The sequence below is a fragment of the Coregonus clupeaformis genome, chromosome 27, assembly GCF_020615455.1.
Source record: "Coregonus clupeaformis isolate EN_2021a chromosome 27, ASM2061545v1, whole genome shotgun sequence".
Classification (NCBI taxonomy): Eukaryota; Metazoa; Chordata; class Actinopteri; order Salmoniformes; family Salmonidae; genus Coregonus; species Coregonus clupeaformis.
In genome coordinates, this window is record NC_059218.1 from 23992826 (window position 1) to 24011609 (window position 18784).

Below are 18784 nucleotides of genomic sequence, written 5' to 3' on the forward strand. Positions count from 1 at the left end.
TATATGGATAGCTACACAAATGTCAAATTATAGCTGTTTGCGGAGATGTATATTTATATTGAGTAGTGACTACTTTCTCAACGCACTACAATGTGCAAAGGTCAATTGAAGGACAAGTCACGGATTTTGTGACCACACAAGAGGTTACAGGTCACGCAAGAAAATAAACAACTCTGCAGAACTGCGCATGCTCTGGTCTTCTCTGTACTCGCTAGAATGCCACTTCTACGCGTACTCTCCGCTTCAAGAGCACACGCCAGCCGGGTCCTGTTTGTTTACGAAGGTATGCATGTGGGACTTGTGCCCGTATGTGTGTATGCGTAAGAGTCGGTGAATGAGGACAATCTATCTTATTTTGTCTGCCAAGGTCATTTTAGTTTGGCAAGCTCTCTGTGTGTTGACGTCCTCCAGCTTAAGCTACAACCCACCGCTGTCTCGTTGAAATTCCTTATTTAGCCTGTAATCGTGGTTGTCCAGCTTTGATTGATTTTTCTAAACCCTATTACGAGGTCTCAACCTGTCAATATTTATATAAAACACCACCTAAACGAGGCCATGCTGCACTAGTTTTACCTCACCCTGCAAACAAGGGTGAAGTGTAAACCCCGCCCACCTAACTTCTTATTCGATGAGGTTTAACGGCGGTTGGCAGCCAATAAATGATGCATTACCACCATTTTACATGTTTAGTCATTTAGCTCTTATCCAGAGCGACTTTATAGTTAGTGAGTGTATACATTTTCATACTGGCCCCCCGTGGGAAACGAACCCACAACCCTGGCGTTGCAAGCGCCATGCTCTACCAACTGAGCAATGGGGGACTACAACTAGACTGGAGTATAAATCCCTTATACTTTGCTATAAAACAAATACCCTACCATCTAGTACTACACTCACAAAAAAAAGTAACATATTTAAAACATAACTATAATAATAACAACTACCATACTCCACTATTGAAATCTATTTATTCCTACTTCATGCCTGAAAGGATGGGACACCACCACCTAACAAACCCTTTAACTTTTCTGATGTAATGTCTCGCACAACCAAATACCTCTCTGCAGCTGCCACCACAACCTCTATTTTCTACGACTTACATTCCATCCCTGCAGTACAGTTGATAACCATTTCTATAAATGCCAAAAATCCAATCTTACTGAAACATATCACTTGTTAGCCTATCCCTCTGTACTGGTACAGATCTACTACTCACACCACTCCTCTCAGGATCCCTCCCCCTTGACCCATCTTCCTCTACTTTCTTCACTGCCTCAGCATGACAACTTCTGCACTACTCTAACCCTGGAAACCTCAACCTGCCTCTCTCGCATGGGACATTTCTGATCCCCAGCACCATGGGCACCCCTACAATTAACACATAACACTACTTTCCCCAATGCTCCACATTCCTTTGTCTCATGCCCTTCTGCACACTTCTCACACCTCCCTCCTATACACACTGCTGCCACATGGCCATAATCTTGACACCTGTAAGAATGTAATAAATTCGGCACAAAAGCTCGTACCGGATAACTTATATCCTAACATCACTTTGTCGGGCAAAGACTCAACATCAAAACTCAAAAGAACAGACAATGACTCTTCTGTTTCTCCACTCACGCCACCAGGTTTGTGTCGCACCAAACGACGAGCATCACAAACACCAGGAATCTTCCCCTTGGTCAGCTTTCACATTTACCGCTACCCCAGTAATCACGGCTTTCAATGGTGCCCTTTTCTTAAGAGCAAAACAATTTACATTTCTTGTCCCCATTCGTTTAACACGGAGTGTCTGCTCCCTCTGACCAGCAGAAACACAAACAATTATCACTAGACCACTTCTGGTTACCCGATTCTACAGTACCCAACTCTGTTTTCACCCACCCTGAAACCACAAATGGATCAGCCAAAAGGCAAGGGTCCACTTTTTCCAAAAACGTCACTCCTATTGTCACAGACTCCTCTTTATCCTGACCCTCATTACTATGCTATAATAATGTTTGCGAAGCTAGCCTGAAAATAGTTTACCAAGCTACCAGTTAATTCACACTGGAAGAAGTTCAGCTACACTAAAACTACCCTTAAGAAAAATATAGTTTACTTAAGTAAAGTTACTTTGAAAAAGTAGTTCACTACATCCAAACTACTTTGTGAAAAAACATGGTCACAGAGCATTTTTATTATTCTGTAGGTAAATCTGAGACACACCATTTAGTATGATATATTACGTTTTTTGTATGGTATGTATTAATTTGTGGATGTCCATCATCCATTTCGGATGATATGTTACGAATTACAATTTGTACGATATGATACAAAATTGCAATTCGTACGATATGATACGAAATTGCAATTCGTACGATATGATACGAGATTGCAATTCGTACGATATGATACGAGATTGCAATTCGTACGATATAAATTGTCCTTGATGAGATTATAACACGCAACCATGCTAGACGTTTCATTGTAGATTACTAATAGATTACTTTGGGGTCATAATTTATCCTATGTTTCAAGTCAGAATTTGGCAGGTCTTATTTTTTTATTTTTTTTACCTTTATTTAACTAGGCAAGTCAGTTAAGAACAAATTCTTATTTACAATGACGGCCTACACCGGCCGACGCTGGGCCAATTGTGCGCTGCCCTATGGGACTCCCAATCACGGCCGGTAGTGATACAGCCTGGAATCGAACCAGGGAGTCTGTAGTGACGCCTCAAGCACTGAGATGCAGTGCCTTAGACCACTGCGCCACTAACATTTATGCTGAAAAAGAAAGGAAATGATTGCCTACTTCACCCATATTTTATTTTAGCAAAAAAAGTAGTTTGTAGTTCCAGTAGTAAGTTACACGGTAAAAAAAAGTTATTAACTACTGAAAACACTACTTAGACTTGAATTAGTTCAACTACCACTAAACTACTGCAAAATTGTGTTAAATTACTAGTTGAACTACATATAGTTCACTACTCCCAACACTGATAATAATGTCCTGTTTGTAAAATGTTTTTTTGTGTCGTGTGCTTTGTAAACATACAGTTAATGTGAAACTCAAAATGCGTTCAAGATTCCCATCACACTAATTTCCATGCTGGCCTCATTTACTAATTTGTTGCCAGTAAATAAGGAAAATTCATCACTGTTTGACTGTAAACTAGAGCACTGGAAACTACCCGTGGCCCCATCTGAGCAGTGATGATTAATGAACCATTGTGGATGGGAAGAATGACTGCTCCAGTCAGGTGTTCTGCATTATCGTGTCTGATGGTGTTTGTACTCCCCCACAGCCCTGTGTGTCCGGCAGCAGCACAGTGGTCTAGACTCTGCAGACCGCCACTATGACAGACTGTACCCAGGCCACATCCCTACCAACATCATCCAGAAAGCACTACTGGCTGTGGGCTCCGGGGTGGCAGCCCTGCAGGACCCCTACAGACATGGTGAGACGGATGCCCACTTCCAGTTGTGATATGTTTACATGGGCATTTACATATGTAGGGAGTTTTTAGACATCATCAAGAGTATTAGTGCTGACAAACTCCTTATTAACCATGGCCATAGATGTACAGTACCAAGAGTTTGGCAAAATGTAGATGGTACTCAGTTTGTATGGCTCTGATATTAACCCCAGAGCTCTGATATTAACCCCAGAGCAGGCAATGGGTCATTCCATCAATTCGGTGCTTTTGAGATGTTTTGGTGAAAAAAAACTTTTGATTTCACCTCATTTTAATATTCTGTGATAAAGAGCACATGTTCAACTTAATAAAATACACGTTTTCCCATCTCAAGAGGGAAAAAAATAAAATAACTATAGTAAGTGCCAAATAAAGTAACAGGGTTGACCATTACTCTTAAATCAGCAATACATCTCCTTGTGACAGGGGAAATGGAAGCTTGTTGTGTACAACAGGGAGGGGCAATTGAATGCAAATTAAAAACTTTTTAGACCACCTATCTATGGGTAATAGGGTTGACGTGTTATGCTCGGCCCACTCAGTTTTCCACCACAAAACACCAGAAAATTGACAAAAATAATAAAACAAGCTCACCTGCTTTTACACTGATTTGACTATTAGATGTTCAATGTTTCTTTTGAAAAAACTATTTAAAAAGGAATAGGGTCACCATATTCAAACGAGAGTTCAGTTCTCGTAACAGGGTTGACCTTTAATACAAGGGACAGGTTGTTTTCTTTACCTTAAAATGAATCACTAATCATGTTAAATAAATAATAATAATCAGAATTTACTTTGTCAAAGCAACAACATAACTAGGGCTTTACAATGATGGTGAAAACTTAAGTGGATAAAAAATTTGTTAAAATCTTCCTGGAAGTCACAGAGGGCAGGACATGTCAAAACAACTTTAACAACTCTTTATTCATATAAAAATCGGATTGATTAAATTATCCATGTGTTCTATATTAATTGGTACTTCATTGAATATAACAGGCTTTTAAATTCAATATTGGTGCACAATTTCTACTTAAAATATCAAAGGGACTCAAAAGGCACTTTATTTAATGGAACGACAACAATACTGATCCATAATGAGTTTGGTGTGGGTGGGGTGTTCCCGATTTCGTTTTCCTGTCTGCATTGGAAATTCAAAGTAGTTGATTAAGTTTAATTACTCAGTAATCGATACCAAGCGGGGTTATTTTGTGGTTTTCCTGTGTCATTTAGATCCTTCGTTACCAAGTCTGGAAAAACAAGAACAAAAACTGTGAAACTGTGTGAAACAGTCTTAGTGAAACTAGATGTAATGTTTGATTAAAACAAGTTATTGAAATTAACTTAAGTTTACTATTTTGGTGTAACATACTACACTGCATTTTTCTCAATAAAAATGACCATATTTTTCTCACTGTGATCCCTGTTCCCCATGTAGACATGGTGGCCGTTCTCGGCGAGACTACAGGACACCTTGCACTGATTACGCTCCGGGACAGAATGAGAGGAGACCCTGAGGGCTATACAATTCTAACGTATGGCACAACCTCTGCTGTCTGTCCTACTCAGTCTTTATGTCCATCCTGATTCCTGAAATATACATCTCTACGATTGGGATAAGTTCTGTGGGTACATGTGTTTGTCCATGAATGCTCTTGTGTGTATGTTTCATCTATTGGTGTGTTAGAGAGCGCCCACGGATCAGGCTATCCACATTGGATCTGTCCAAGATGGCCTCCCTTCCAGATGGATCCTTAGGGAGAGAGTACTTGCGTTTCCTTGAGGACAATGTGAGTTGTGAAGGTCATTGATCTCTTTGCAGAGGGAGTGTAGTGGTTTTTGTAGTGTATTTGCTTATCCTCATATCGCTCTCCCGTCTCTCTCTCTCTTTCTCAGAGGGTGACCCCTGACTCGAGGACAAATGTGAAGTTTGTAGATAATGAGGAGTTGGCATACGTCATGCAGAGATACAGAGAGGTCCACGATTTACTGCACACCTTACTAGGCATGCCCACTAACATGCTAGGTGAGTCTGCCACCATAGAAGTAGGATTCATCGATTACATACAGTGAGCTCCAAAAGTATTGGGATGGTGAACATTTTTAGTTTGTTTTTGCTCTACTCCAGCACTACTCTAGATACAATGACTACGACATTAAAGTGCAGACTGTCAGCTTTAATTTGAGGGTATTTTCATCCATATCAGGTGAACCGTTTAGAAATTATAGCACTTTTTGTACATACAACATTTTTTGTACATAGTGTATTCATACCTCTTGACTTATTCCACATTTTGTTGTGTTACAGCCTGAATTCAAAATTGATTAAATATATTTTTTTCTTACCCATCTACACACAATACCCCATAATGACAAAGTGAAAACATGTTTTTAGAATTATTTGGCACATACAGTGGGGAAAAAAATTATTTAGTCAGCCACCAATTGTGCAAGTTCTCCCACTTAAAAAGATGAGAGAGGCCTGTAATTTTCATCATAGGTACACGTCAACTACGACAGACAAAATGAGAATTTTTTTCTCCAGAAAATCACATTATAGGATTTATAATGAATTTTTTAACAAATTATGGTGGAAAATAAGTATTTGGTCAATAACAAAAGTTTCTCAATATTTTGTTATGTACCCTTTGTTGGCAATGACACAGGTCAAACGTTTTCTGTAAGTCTTCACAAGGTTTTCACACACTGTTGCTGGTATTTTGGCCCATTCCTCCATGCAGATCTCCTCTAGAGCAGTGATGTTTTGGGGCTGTCGCTGGGCAACACGGACTTTCAACTCCCTCCAAAGATTTTCTATGGGGTTGAGATCTGGAGACTGGCTAGGCCACTCCAGGACCTTGAAATGCTTCTTACGAAGCCACTCCTTCGTTGCCCAGGCGGTGTGTTTGGGATCATTGTCATGCTGAAAGACCCAGCCACGTTTCATCTTCAATGCCATTGCTGATGGAAGGAGGTTTTCACTCAAAATCTCACGATACATGGCTCCATTCATTCTTTCCTTTACACGGATCAGTCGTCCTGGTCCCTTTGCAGAAAAACAGCCCCAAAGCATGATGTTTCCACCCCCATGCTTCACAGTAGGTATGGTGTTCTTTGGATGCAACTCAGCATTCTTTGTCCTCCAAACACGACAAGTTGAGTTTTTACCAAAAAGTTCTATTTTGGTTTCATCTGACCATATGACATTCTCCCAATCCTCTTCTGGATCATCCAAATGCACTCTAGCAGACTTCAGACGGGCCTGGACATGTACTGGCTTAAGCAGGGGGACACATCCTGCACTGCAGGATTTGAGTCCCTGGCGGCGTAGTGTGTTACTGATGGTAGGCTTTGTTACTTTGGTCCCAGCTCTCTGCAGGTCATTCACTAGGTCCCCCCGTGTGGTTCTGTGATTTTTGCTCACCGTTCTTGTGATCATTTTGACCCCAGGGGGTGAGACTTGCGTGGAGCCCCAGATCGAGGGAGATTATCAGTGGTCTTGTATGTCTTCCATTTCCTAATAATTGCTCCCACAGTTGATTTCTTCAAACCAAGCTGCTTACCTATTGCTGATTCAATCTTCCCAGCCTGGTGCAGGTCTACAATTTTGTTTCTGGTGTCCTTTGACAGCTATTTGGTCTTGGCCATAGTGGAGTTTGGAGTGTGACTGTTTGAGGTTGTGGACAGGTGTCTTTTATACTGATAACAAGTTCAAACAGGTGCCATTAATACAGGTAACGAGTGGAGGACAGATGAGCCTCTTAAAGAAGAAGTTACAGGTCTGTGAGAGCCAGAAATCTTGCTTGTTTGTAGGTGACCAAATACTTATTTTCCACCATAATTTGCAAATAAATTCATTAAAAATCCTACAATGTGATTTTCTGGATTTTTTTCTCTCAATTTGTCTGTCATAGTTGACGTGTACCTATGATGAAAATTACAGGCCTCTCTCATCTTTTTAAGTGGGAGAACTTGCACAATTGGTGGCTGACTAAATACTTTTTTTCCCCACTGTATCTAATTTACATTATTATTCACACCCTGAGTCGAAACATGTTAGAATACCCTTTGGCAGCGATTACAACTGTGACTCTTTCTTGGTAAGTCTCAGAGCTTTGCACACCTGGATTGTACAATATTTGCACATTCTTTTTATTATTTAAAACATTCTTTAAGCTCTGTCAAGTTGGTTGTTGATCATTGCTAGACAGCCATTTTCAAATCTTGCCATATATTTTGTAGGAGATTTAAATAAAAACTGTAACTAGGCCACTCAGGAACATTCAATATCGTCTTGGTAAGCAACTCTAGTGTATATTTGGCTTTGTGTTTTAGGTTATTGTCCTGCAGAAAGGTGAATTTGACTCCTAGTGTCTGTTGGAAAGCAGACAATCAGGTTTTCCTCTAGGATTTTGCCTGTGCCCAGCTTTATTCAGTTTATTTTTATCCTAACAAAACTGCCTAGTCCTTGCCAATAACAAGCATACCCATAACATGATACAGCCACCACCATGCTTGAAAATATGAAGAGTGGTACTCAGTGATGTGTTGTTGGATTTGCCCCAAACATAACGCTTTGTATTCAGGACATAAAGTTTATTTCTTTGCCAAATTGTTTGCAGTTTTACTTTAGTACCTTGTTACAAACACGATGCATGTTGTGGAATATTTGTATTCTGTACAGGCTTCTTTCTTTTCACTCTGTCATTTAGGTTCATTTTCTGGAGTAACTACAATGTTGTTGATCCATCCGTTTTCTCCTATCACAGCCATTAAACTATGTAACTGTTTTTAAGTCATCATTGGCCTCATGGTGAAATCCCTGAGTGTTTTCCTTCCTGTCTGGCAACTGAGTTTGGAAGGACGCCTGTATCTTTGTAGTGACTGGGTGTACTGATGCACTAGGGTGTATTGATCAATGTGTCACTAATAACTTCACCATGCTCAAAGTGATATTCAATTTCTGCTTTTTTTTACTTTTACCCATCTACCAATATGTGTACTTCTTTGCGAGGCATTGGAAAAGCTCCCTGGTCTTTGTGGTTGAATTTGTGTTTGAAATTCACTGCTCGACTGAGGGACCTTACAGATAATTATATGTGTGGGGTACAGAGATGAGGTAGTCATTAAAAATTATTGCACCCAGTGACTTGTTAAGCAAATTTTTACTCCTGTACTTATTTAGGCTTGCCATAACAAAGGGGTTGAATACTTATTGACTCAAGACATTTTAGCTTTTCTTTTTTTATTAATTTATAACAATTTTGAAAACATAATTCCACTGACATTATGGGGTGTTGTGTGTAGCGAGTGACAAAAAATTTTCTCAATTTAATCAATTTTAAATTCAGGCTGTAACACAACAAACTGTGGAAAAAATAAAGGTGTGTGAATATATATACACTGCTCAAAAAAATTAAGGGAACACTAAAATAACACATCCTAGATCTGAATGAATTAAATAGTCTTATTAAATACTTTTTTCTTTACATAGTTGAATGTGCTGACAACAAAATCACACAAAAATTATCAATGGAAATCAAATTTATCAACCCATGGAGGTCTGGATTTGGAGTCACCCTCAAAATTAAAGTGGAAAACCACACTACAGGCTGATCCAACTTTGATGTAATGTCCTTAAAACAAGTCAAAATGAGGCTCAGTAGTGTGTGTGGCCTCCACGTGCCTGTATGACCTCCCTACAACGCCTGGGCATGCTCCTGATGAGGTGGCGGATGGTCTCCTGAGGGATCTCCTCCCAGACCTGGACTAAAGCATCCGCCAACTCCTGGACAGTCTGTGGTGCAACGTGGCGTTGGTGGATGGAGCGAGACATGATGTCCCAGATTGCTCAATTGGATTCAGGTCTGGGGAACGGGCGGGCCAGTCCATAGCATCAATGCCTTCCTCTTGCAGGAACTGCTGACACACTCCAGCCACATGAGGTCTAACATTGTCTTGCATTAGGAGGAACCCAGGGCCAACCGCACCAGCATATGGTCTCACAAGGGGTCTGAGGATCTCATCTCGGTACCTAATGGCAGTCAGGCTACCTCTGGCGAGCACATGGAGGGCTGTGCGGCCCCCCAAAGAAATGCCACCCCACACCATGACTGACCCACCGCCAAACCGGTCATGCTGGAGGATGTTGCAGGCAGCAGAACGTTCTCCACGGCGTCTCCAGACTCTGTCACGTCTGTCACATGTGCTCAGTGTGAACCTGCTTTCATCTGTGAAGAGCACAGGGCGCCAGTGGCGAATTTGCCAATCTTGGTGTCCTCTGGCAAATGCCAAACGTCCTGCACGGTGTTGGGCTGTAAGCACAACCCCCACCTGTGGACGTCGGGCCCTCATACCACCCTCATGGAGTCTGTTTCTGACCGTTTGAGCAGACACATGCACATTTGTGGCCTGCTGGAGGTCATTTTGCAGGGCTCTGGCAGTGCTCCTCCTGCTTCTCCTTGCACAAAGGCGGAGGTAGCAGTCCTGCTGCTGGGTTGTTGCCCTCCTACGGCCTCCTCCACGTCTCCTGATGTACCGGCCTGTCTCCTGGTAGCGCCTCCATGCTCTGGACACTACGCTGACAGACACAGCAAACCTTCTTGCCACAGCTCGCATTGATGTGCCATCCTGGATGAGCTGCACTACCTGAGCCACTTGTGTGGGTTGTAGACTCCGTCTCATTCTACCACTAGAGTGAAAGCACCGCCAGCATTCAAAAGTGACCAAAACATCAGCCAGGAAGCATAGGAACTGAGAAGTGGTCTGTGATCACCACCTGCAAAACCAGTCCTTTATTGGGGGTGTCTTGCTAATTGCCTATAATTTCCACCGGTTGTCTATTCCATTAGCATAACAGCATGTGACATTTATTGTCAATCAGTGTTGCTTCCTAAGTGGACAGTTTGATTTCACAGAAGTGTGATTGACTTGGAGTTACATTGTGTTGTTTAAGTGTTCCCTTTATTTTTTTGAGCAGTGTATTTTTTTTTACCCCCTTTTTCTCCCCAATTTCGTGATATCCAATTGCGATCTTGTCTCATAGCTGCAAGTTCCCAACGGGTTCGGGAGAGGCGAAGGTTGAGTCATGCGTCCTCCGAAACATGACCTGCCAAAATTGCGCTTCTTAACACCCGCCCGCTTAACCCGGCAGCCAGCCGCACCAATGTGTCGGAGGAAACACCTTTCAACTGAAGTCAGCCTGCAGGCACCCGGCCCGCCACAAGGAGTCGCTAGAGCGTGATGAGCCAAGTAAAGCCTCCCCGGCCAAACCCTCCCCTAACCCGGGCCAATTGTGCATCGCCCTACGGGACTCCTGGTCATGGCCGGTTGTGACACAGCCTGGGATCAAACCCAGGTCTGTAGTGACGCCTCAAGCACTGCAATGCAGTGCCTTAGACAGCTCCGCACTCGGGAGGCGGGTGTGAATACTTTCTGAAGGCACTGTAGTCCCTCCATTTGCCACATGCGCCGAATACAACAGCTGTAGACATTACAGTGAAATGCTTACTTACAAGCCCATAACCAACAATGCATTTTAAGAAAATAAAATATAAATAGCAAATAATTAAAGAGCAGCAGTAAAATAAAATAACAGTAGGGAGATTAAATACAGGGGGTACCGGTACAGAGTCAATGTGCGGGGGCACCGGTTAGTCGAGGTAATTGAGGTAATATGTACATGTGGGTAGAGTTAAGTGACTATGCATAAATAATAAACACAGTAGCAGCAGTGTAAAAGAGGGGGTTGGGGTGGGGTAGGGGGGAAATGCAAATAGTCCGGGTAGTCATGATTAGCTGTTCAGGAGTCTTATCGCTTGGGGGTAGAAGCTGTTAAGAAGCCTTTTGGACCTAGACTTGGCGCTCCAGTACCGTTTGCTGTGCGGTAGCAGAGAGAACAGTCTATAACTAGGGTGGCTGGAGTCTTTGATCATTTTTAGGGCCTTCCTCTGACACCGCCTGGTATAGAGGTCCTGGATGGCAGGAAGCTTGGCCCCAGTGATGTACTGGTCCGTACGCACTACCCTCTGTAGTGCCTTGCGGTCGGAGGCTGAGCAGTTTCCATACCAGGCGGTGATGCAACCAGTCAGGATGCTCTCAATTGTGCAGCTGTAGAAGTTTTTGAGGATCTGAGAACCCATGCCAAATCTTTTTAGTCTCCTGGGGGGGAATAGGCTTTGTCGTGCCCTCTTCACTACTGTCTTAGTGTGTTTGGACCATGATAGTTTGTTGGTGATGTGGACACCAAGGAACTTGACGCTCTCAACCTGTTCCACTACTGCCCCGTCGATGAGAATGGGGGCGTGCTCAGTCCTCTTTTTTTTCTGTAGTCCACAATCATCTCCTTTGTTTTGAGCACGTTGAGGGAGAGGTTGTTATCCTGGCACCACACGGCCAGGTCTCTGACCTCCTCCCTATAGGCTGTCTCATCATTGTCGGTGATCAGGCCTACCACTGTTGTGTCGTCTGCAAACTTAATGATGGTGTTGGAGTCGTGCCTGGCCATGCAGTCATGGGTGAACAGGGAGTACAGGAGGGGACTGAGCACGCACCCTTGAGGGGCCCCCGTTTTGAGGATCAGCATGGCAGATGTGTTGTTACCTAACCTTACCACCTGGGGGCGGCCCGTCAGGAAGTCCAGGATCCAGTTACAGAGGGAGGTGTTTAGTGATGAGCTTTGAGGGCACTATGATGTGGAACGCTGAGCTTTAGTCAATGAATAGCATTCTCACATAGGTGTTCCTCTTGTCCAGGTGGGAAAGGGCAGTGTGGAGTGCAATATAGATTGCATCATCTGTGGATCTGTTGGGGCGGTATGCAAATTGGAGTGGGTCTAGGGTTTCTGGGATAATGGTGTTGATGTGAGCCATGACCAGCCTTTCAAAGCACTTCACGGCTACAGCCGTGAGTGCTACAGGTAGGTAGTCATTTAGGCAGGTTATCTTAGTGTTCTTGGGCACAGGGACTATGGTGTTCTGCTTGAAACATGTTGATATTACAGACTCAGTCAGGGACATGTTGAAAATGTCAGTGAAGACACTTGCCAGTTGGTCAGCGCATGCTCGGAGTACACGTCCTGGTAATCCGTCTGGCCCTGCGGCCTTGTGAATGTTGACCTGTTTAAAGGTCTTACTCACATCGGCTATAGAGAGCTTGATCACATAGTCATCCGGAACAGCTGATGCTCTCATGCATGCTTCAGTGTTGCTTGCCTCGAAGCGAGCATCGAAGTGATTTAGCTCGTCTGGTAGGCTTGTGTCACTGGGCAGCTCGCGGCTGTGCTTCCCTTTGTAGTCTGTATTCGTTTTTAAGCCCTGCCACATCCAACGAGCGTCAGAGCCGGTGTAGTACGATTAAATCTTAGTCCTGTATTGACTCTTTGCCTGTTTGATGGCTTGTCGGAGGGCATAGCGGGATTTCTTATAAGCGTCCGGGTTAGAGTCCCACTCCTTGAAGGCGGCAGCTCTACCCTTTAGCTCAGTGCGGATGTTGCCTGTAATCCATGGCTGCTGGTTGGGGTATGTACGTACGGTCACTGTGGTGACGACGTCATCGATGCACTTATTGATGAAGCCAGTGACTGATGTGGCGTACTCCTCAATGCTATCGGAAGAATCCCGGAACATATTCCAGTCTGTGCTAGCAAAACAGTCCTGTAGCTTAGCATCTGCGTCATCTGACCACTTCCTTATTAATCGAGTCACTGGTGCTTCTTGCTTTAGTTTTTGTTTATAAGCAGGAATCAGGAGGATAGAGTTATGGTCAGATTTGCCAAATGGAGGGCGAGGGAGAGCTTTGTAGGGGACCAAAAGACTTGGGAGACATTTAAGTAGTCAAAGGTTTAGTATTTGGTCCCATATTCTTAGTACACAACGATTACATCAAGCTTGTGACTCTACAAACTTGCTGGATGCATTTGCTGTTTGTTTAGGTTGTGTTTCAGATTATTTTGTGGCCAATAGAAATTAATGGTGAATAATGTGTTGTGTCATTTTGGAGTCACTTTTATTGTAAATAAGAATATAATGTTTCTAAACACTTCTACATTAATGTGGATGCTACTAGTCTTGGGCGGTATACTGTATATCGGGGTATTTGGAAAAAGCCACAGGATGGTTTTTCAATACCATCAATGCCATTGAAATGATTTATTTTACATTTTTTTATACATTTGAATATTTGTAGATACTTTTTAAGTAAACACCTGCAGTCAACTTGTGTAATACTTTAGGAGATAAAGAACATTGCGTTCTTCATTTCACCTGTCACATTATTATGTAGCTTGCCGTAGTCGCCAGTCACGTGTCACGTGGTGTTTGTTTACAAGCACACAACATGAGAGACCAGAGCCTTGTGAGTCACTCACTGTTGGTGCAGCACGCGTCAGGTGATCTAAGTACAGTATGGAATTCACAACTAAATGTTTGCCAGCTAGATACAGTATCTTATAACTATTAAGTTAACTGTCTAAAATCTGCTAAATGCTCTGCAGTTGTGCATTTGGTTTGCTAATTTAGTAGCTAATTCGCTATCTAGCTAAGTGGTTAGCTTCTTCCAAAATCAATCATTCACTTGGTACTGTAACAGCAGAGAATCCCCTCCTAGATCAAGAGCCTTGCTGGCTAATATTTGTTTTGTGCATGCAGCAACTGTAAGTAGCATTTATGTGTTACTTTTATACTTGTATAGTTTAGGTCAGAAACTACAAAATGTTCGCAATGCGCTCGTTAGCATTTAGTTAGCATTCTCTATGAGGATCCCTTAGTACTTTTAGCATTTTGTTAGCATTCTGGTAAGTCACATTTCTTGGGTTTGAATATTAGTACTTTTTAAATAAATACCTGCAGTCAACTAGTGCACTAGGTAATAGATAAAGCCGATCGTGTTCATCATTTCGCCATTAGATATTTTTTCATTATGAAGATTTTTCATTATGAAGCTTACCAGTACTAGTTTCCCAAAACAGCAGTTTGAGCCAGTCACATGTGTTTGTTTACAAATAAGCACAATGAGCAAAATGGTAGCTTCTTGAGGTGAGTCATCTCTGCAGCGCAACTTAAGTGAGGGGATCAAGTAACACTTGTATGAAATTCACTACTAATGTTTGCCAACTATATATCTCATAACTATTAAGTTCACTATCTAAGATGTGCAAAATATATTCTCTCCAGCTAGGTTTTGCTAACTTGCTAATGTTAGTTAAGTGGCTTGCAAGGTCAAGCTTCTTGGAAACAGCAGCAGAGACAGTTCTCTCCTGGATTAAAGATATTTGTTTTGTGCGTGCTGTGTTTTGAGATACTTACATAACTTTATGTGCTGGGTTGTCTGTCCTAGTAGTAAATGTTTGCATGCGCTCGTTAGCATTTACCTAGCATCCGCTATGATAATTCCATAGTACTTGTTAGCATTTAGTTAGCATTCTGGTAAGTGATGTTTTTTTGGCTTGTTTTACGCTTGAAAAAAACATTGTGCCCTTTGTGTGTACTGCTGGTAATACCGTATATCCCGGGATGGCACAAGCATGGTACAAATGGATACTGCCCAACCCAAGATGATACCATGGTTACGGATAGTCCTGAATGAATCATGAATAATGAGTGAGAAAGTTAGACGCACAAATATCATACACCCCCCCCCCCCAAAAAAATGCTAACCTCCCCTGTTATTGTAATGGTGAGAGGTTAGCATGTCTTGGGGGTATGATATTTGTGCGTCTAACTTTCTCATTATTCACGATTCATTCAGGACTATCCGTAATCATGGTAGCATCCACATTAATGTAGAAGTGTTTAGAAACATATTCGATTCTTATTTACAATAAAAGTGACTCCAAAATGACACAATACATTATTTACCATTCATTTCTATTGGGTACAAAATAATAATCTGAAACACAACCAAAACAAACAGCAAATGCATCCATCAAGGTTGTAGAGTAACAAGCTTGATGTAATCATTGCGTGCTAGGAATATGGGACCAAGTACTAACCTTTTGGCTACTTTAATACACTTAAGTGAATTTGTCTCCTAAAATGGGTGGACTGTATACAAAAAGTGGTGTAATTTCTAAACGGTTCACCCGATATGGATGAAGGTACCCTCAAATTAAAACGGACAGTCTGCACTTTAATTCCAGTCATACATTTTGGAGCTCATTGTATTATTCTTGTTGCATATTACATTTAATAATTTATCTCAATCGCTCACTCTCAGGTGAGGTGGCAGTAAAGTGGTTTGAGGCCGTCCAAACTGGCCTGCCCATGTGCATCCTGGGAGCAGTGTTGGGACCACTCCGTCTGTCCACAAGGTGCAGCCCCCGTCAGACTCTCTCCTCCTCAGTCAGTTATGTGACGACACACTTAATTTCAGTCAGTGCACTCAATGTAACATATTGCTAAGGGAATACACTGTGTCACGTGAGTCAGGCTGAAGATGCGAGTCCTTTCAGCAAGAGTAGGAAAGTCATGTATTCCATTATGAGGTTAGTCTCCCTAGGCAGACGGGTTGCTTCCCACAATGTTAACAATATTCCAGCATACACGTCTGCACAAAGATCAGCGTCAGTTGGTCTCAGCCAGAGTCAGAGGAAATGGACGTGCAGGAAATTGGGTTTTCTTAAGTCACCGACTTATCCGCTTGTTGTCCTAGTGTAAACATCCCCACTGGACATCATTTATTTTTTATAGTATTTTTTTTTTGCCCCCTTTTCTCCCCAATTTTGTCTCAACGCTTCTTTCATGTTTCTAAGGGGATTATTTTTTATGAGCACAATTCCCGCCCTAATTTTAAGCCCTGTCTACCTAAACTCGTGATTTTTGGGGGGAGAGTTGTCTAGGTCTGGGATTTCTGAGACTATTAGGTGGGACTTTCAGTCTCATAAATGACACATCGCTTTGTAGGTTTTTAAAATAGAAATCAAATTGCATATGGAAATCAAATACTTCCTGAAAGTGTCATCATGAATTTAAAGGGGTATTGTCTGAGTATTAACATCAGCTGTAAATGCTTCCTTCTCTGTTATACAATAACTATTGGCATCAGTCTGGTATTTGTAAAGTAATGTGACTATTTCTGCCTGACTGTTTCCTTGTGACTCTCCCACAGTCGTCTGGAACCCCTGGTGACGTCCCTGGGACCGTGGGCTGTGAGGAATGGCCGACAGGCCCGCTGTGTCCTCAGCATCTTCTACGAGCAACGTTGGGAGCAGAGTCTGCAGGACCTGAGACTGGAGCTGAACATCGAGCCTCCCCCCTGCTCACCGTCACAGATTCCAGCCAGAGGACCACATCAGACTCATAGCACTGACCTCTGATGTCAGAGGTCACACTGTGCAACCAGATGGTAGAGGATGCAGGGACTCTTTGGAGTGATGTAATGTCGGAATTGTGTGGGCTGACTGTATAATGGCAATTGTGTCAAGCTTCCCCATGTTTCAAAGTGAATAATGCTGAAGGAAGGAAAGGCCTATATTCACAATGAGGGCAGGGGATTTCCAGAGAGGCATTACCAGAGAGAGATTGTTACCCCCTAACCAAGCTTGAGACCATTTCCCCTCGACAATGGTTAAGTACAGTATGACCTGACATTGAGTGGAAGGGACTTTTTAGAACAAAACCTTGTTGAGGGTCTTGTATTACCCACTGCCATTCTTCAAGCACCAAGTCATTACCTCGGTTGGGCAAACCAAGGACATGTGAGAGCCTGTTGCAGCTGGTTACATCAACTGATGACTGTTGAAAAAGTAATGTCTGGTATCATTCAGACGCTGAGACTTAAATGTTCTATCTGACATGGCCTGGCTCTTATAACTCACGGTACATCACCCACATGGTACTGTAATCATTTCCTTTTATTTGACAATGTGTGTGTTCATGACAAGCACTGTTCATGTATCTCTGGTATGAGATGTCGCTCATCAATAAATTATGTTTGCACTTTGTTGAAACCTTTTTCGATAATGCTGGGTTTAGTACAGAACAGTATTATGCAAATTACTACTAGTCTAACTTGTTGCTCAGTCAGCTGGAGCTGAAGTTTGCTTAGATGTTTTATTCCGGTTTGTTTGAAGTCGGAACTGACCATCAGCATGTCAACAGCAATGTGACACTAAGATGGGAACAATCTGTGAAGCAATTGAAGTTTTCCAAACTACTACTCACTTATACAGAACGATCTTTGATTATCATTGTAGGGAGTTTTCTATATTTTCCTCTTTCTCTAGGAAGGCAGGTTTTTCTTATCCACAAAGAAGAAACATCCATTAAAAGTTCCTCATACATACTTTTTCCACTAAAAGGGCTCTTCTTTTATTTGTCTCTAACTTGTAGGAAGTAAACATATAGTTAATCAACAAATCTCACACGTATCAGACACTGCAAACTCCCAGCTGAGGAGTATTTCTGTCTGTAATAAAGCCCATTTTTAGGGAAAATATCATTCTGATTGGATGCCAAGTGGGTGAGCCGATGTCCTCCAAGGCGCCCCTGCCCAGTCATGTAAAATCCATAGATTAGGGCCTAATGAATTTATTTCAATTTACTTATTTCCTTATATGAACTGTAACTCAGTAAAAATGTTATAATTGTTGCATGATGCATTTATATTTTTGTTCAGTATAGCTCTCTAAGGTATGCAATGACTAACATGACAAGAACTGACGATGCAATACCCAATTTCGAAATTGCATCTTGTGATTTCTACTATTACAAATTTCAAGAGTAAGTTTAAAGCCGGACTTACAGTTTGGGACGCCCCCACAGTTTGGGAACCACTGGTTTAACTGACGTCCAGCCCAGATAGAGAATTTGTATATACCGCCACATAGAGAAGTCAGATTAGAAAATTCCTAATAAGACACTTTTGCGATCACCTTTGTGCACAAAACATCCATTGAATTATTCAAATAATTGTCGCAGAGGCCGTTTTTCCCCTCTATCACTCATTAAAATGTTATATTCATCCAATGTGTGCCATGTTTTTGGATGACGTTGTCGGTGCTCGAGCTGCTCCCTGTGCACACTGAGTGCTAGTGCGCATGTGAAGTTGGGCCGTGTAAACTGGATGCAACCCGGATATAGACAGTCCATGAATCGGCGTATGCGTACGTGAGTAGATTACGTTGAAATCAAACGATCGGACACCTTGGACGCAGTCTCCAGTTCTTTTATACCTCGGTGTACCCAACACCCTCTAACAACTGTCCATGGTCCTGGCACATCACATTAACAGCAGTCTGTAATCTCAGTATGTTTTAAACTGACCACCATTGTCCAGTGGTGGAAAAAGTTGTTACTTTTACTCAATTGTCATACTTGAGTAAAAGTA

The 18784-nt window shown here is 42.3% G+C and overlaps 1 protein-coding gene across 2 annotated transcripts; it reads left to right on the plus strand.

The window, feature by feature from the left end:
• Positions 1-200: 200 nt before the first annotated feature.
• LOC121541655 (ubiquinone biosynthesis protein COQ4 homolog, mitochondrial) lies at positions 201-17405 on the plus strand. 2 transcript variants are annotated; one of them, XM_041850831.2, is made up of 7 exons: positions 201-283; positions 3293-3445; positions 4899-4995; positions 5148-5250; positions 5357-5486; positions 15674-15798; positions 16565-17405. In XM_041850831.2, exons 1-7 carry the CDS (start codon positions 217-219, stop codon positions 16757-16759), a joined length of 870 nt encoding a protein of 289 aa, XP_041706765.1. In that variant the 5' UTR covers positions 201-216; the 3' UTR covers positions 16760-17405. The 2 variants fall into 2 exon arrangements, with proteins under 2 accessions (XP_041706765.1, XP_041706766.1); XM_041850832.2 differs by having other exon boundaries at positions 15674-15767.
• The last annotated feature ends 1379 nt before the right edge of the window (positions 17406-18784 follow it).